This window comes from Sphaeroforma arctica, assembly GCF_001186125.1.
Source record: "Sphaeroforma arctica JP610 unplaced genomic scaffold supercont1.1580, whole genome shotgun sequence".
Taxonomy (NCBI): Eukaryota; class Ichthyosporea; order Ichthyophonida; genus Sphaeroforma; species Sphaeroforma arctica.
The window spans coordinates 5,153-6,837 of record NW_014038978.1 but is presented as its reverse complement, the minus strand read 5'-3'; the positions used below and the strand labels follow the sequence as shown (position 1 = coordinate 6,837).

Sequence of the window (1,685 nt, the reverse complement as noted above, 5' to 3'; positions counted from 1 at the left end):
TATACCTACACTTGTACACACACTACCATACTACCACAGCTCAACAATAAACCTATGCACCATGCTCTTCCACAAATATATACCTACACTTGTAAACACACTACCATACTACCACACCTCAACACTAAACCAATGCACCATGCCACACCACAAATATATACCTATATTTGTACACACACTACCACACCTCAACAATGAACTTATGCACCATGCTCAACCACAAATATACACCTACACTTGTACACATACTACCACACCTCGACACTAAACCTATGCACCATGCTACACCACACAGCTCACACACCCAGCACCGTCTGCAGATGAGTCATCATCTCCACCTGTTGCTGCCCACTGCGCTTGCTGCCATCCACGAGTTCCTTGGAGATGCTCAGCACGTCCCGATGTAACACCTCTGTTCCAGTCTGCGTATGCGGTACAGATGTTCAGGATGGTATGTTAGATGGTGATGGGTGGCATGCATGGGGGTTCATACTACGCAGTACACACATGGGCAGATGTTCAGGATGGTATGTTAGATGGTGATGGGTGGCATGCATGTGGGTTCATACTACGCAGTACACCCATGGGCAGACATGTTAGATGGTGATGGGTGGCATGCAAGGGGGTTCATACTACGCAGTACACACATGGGCAGATGTTCAGAATGCTATTTTAGATGGTAATGGGTGGCAGGTCTTTGAGTTTTGTACTACACACATGGACAAGGTAAGCATCTGAAGCTTGTGCGCATGTGTATACATGCATATATGATAATGCATAGTAGCTATTAACACATGATAATTTATAAATGATAATGCACAGTAACTATTAACATATGTTTATTTATACATGATAAAAGCACAGTAGCTATTAACACATGATAATTTATATATGATAATGCACAGTAACTATTAACATATGTTTACTTATATATGATAAAGCACAGTAGCTATTAACACATGATAATTTATATATGATAATGCACAGTAACTATTAACATATGTTTATTTATATATGATAAAGCACAGTAGCTATTAACACATAATTATTTATATATGATAATGTACAGTAGCTGCACTGCCGATAGGGTATACAACATCTCGGCAGCGTGATATAGTAAAAGTGTATATTTCTAAAAAGAGAGACCTTCAAGCTCAACTGGAAGACGCTGGGCAAGCTTTCCTGTCTGTCCAAATGCGATTCACGGAATACATACATGGTTTACGGGATATAATACACATACATAGTCAAAACATAGAACAATCCCATGGACATGCAGACTTAATGCCAATCTTCTATCTGTTTAGTATGAGCAACGGGTAGTGAACATAGCTCTGTATGTTAAGGCGTAAGATCCACAGATCTGAAGTAACAACAACGTTCAATTATAATAAGCAATAGATACGTGCATAATAATATATGTATAAATGTAAATATACCATTGAACTAGGTAATATATACGTATATCTGTATATACACCATTGAACTAGGTAATATATACGTATATATGTATATATACCATTGAAATAGGTAATATATATATATATATATATATATATATATATATNTATATATACTATAGTAACTAGTAATATATATGTGTATATATAATATACTTATATATATATATATAGTATATATAGTATAATATACACTATACGAACCACGCGCAGTAGTGTGGCGGG

At 36.6% G+C, this 1,685-nt stretch overlaps 1 protein-coding gene across 1 annotated transcript in view; it reads right to left on the bottom strand.

The window, feature by feature from the left end:
• Positions 1-296: 296 nt before the first annotated feature.
• The window catches only part of SARC_11227 (hypothetical protein), a gene marked incomplete at both ends in the record, with an annotated part of 2,220 nt that continues 831 nt past the window's right edge, over positions 297-1,685 (bottom strand). Inside the window, one exon of the mRNA XM_014294691.1 lies at positions 297-422. Within this exon, the coding sequence (XP_014150166.1) occupies positions 297-422 (126 nt within the window). The remainder of the gene's footprint in view (positions 423-1,685) is intronic.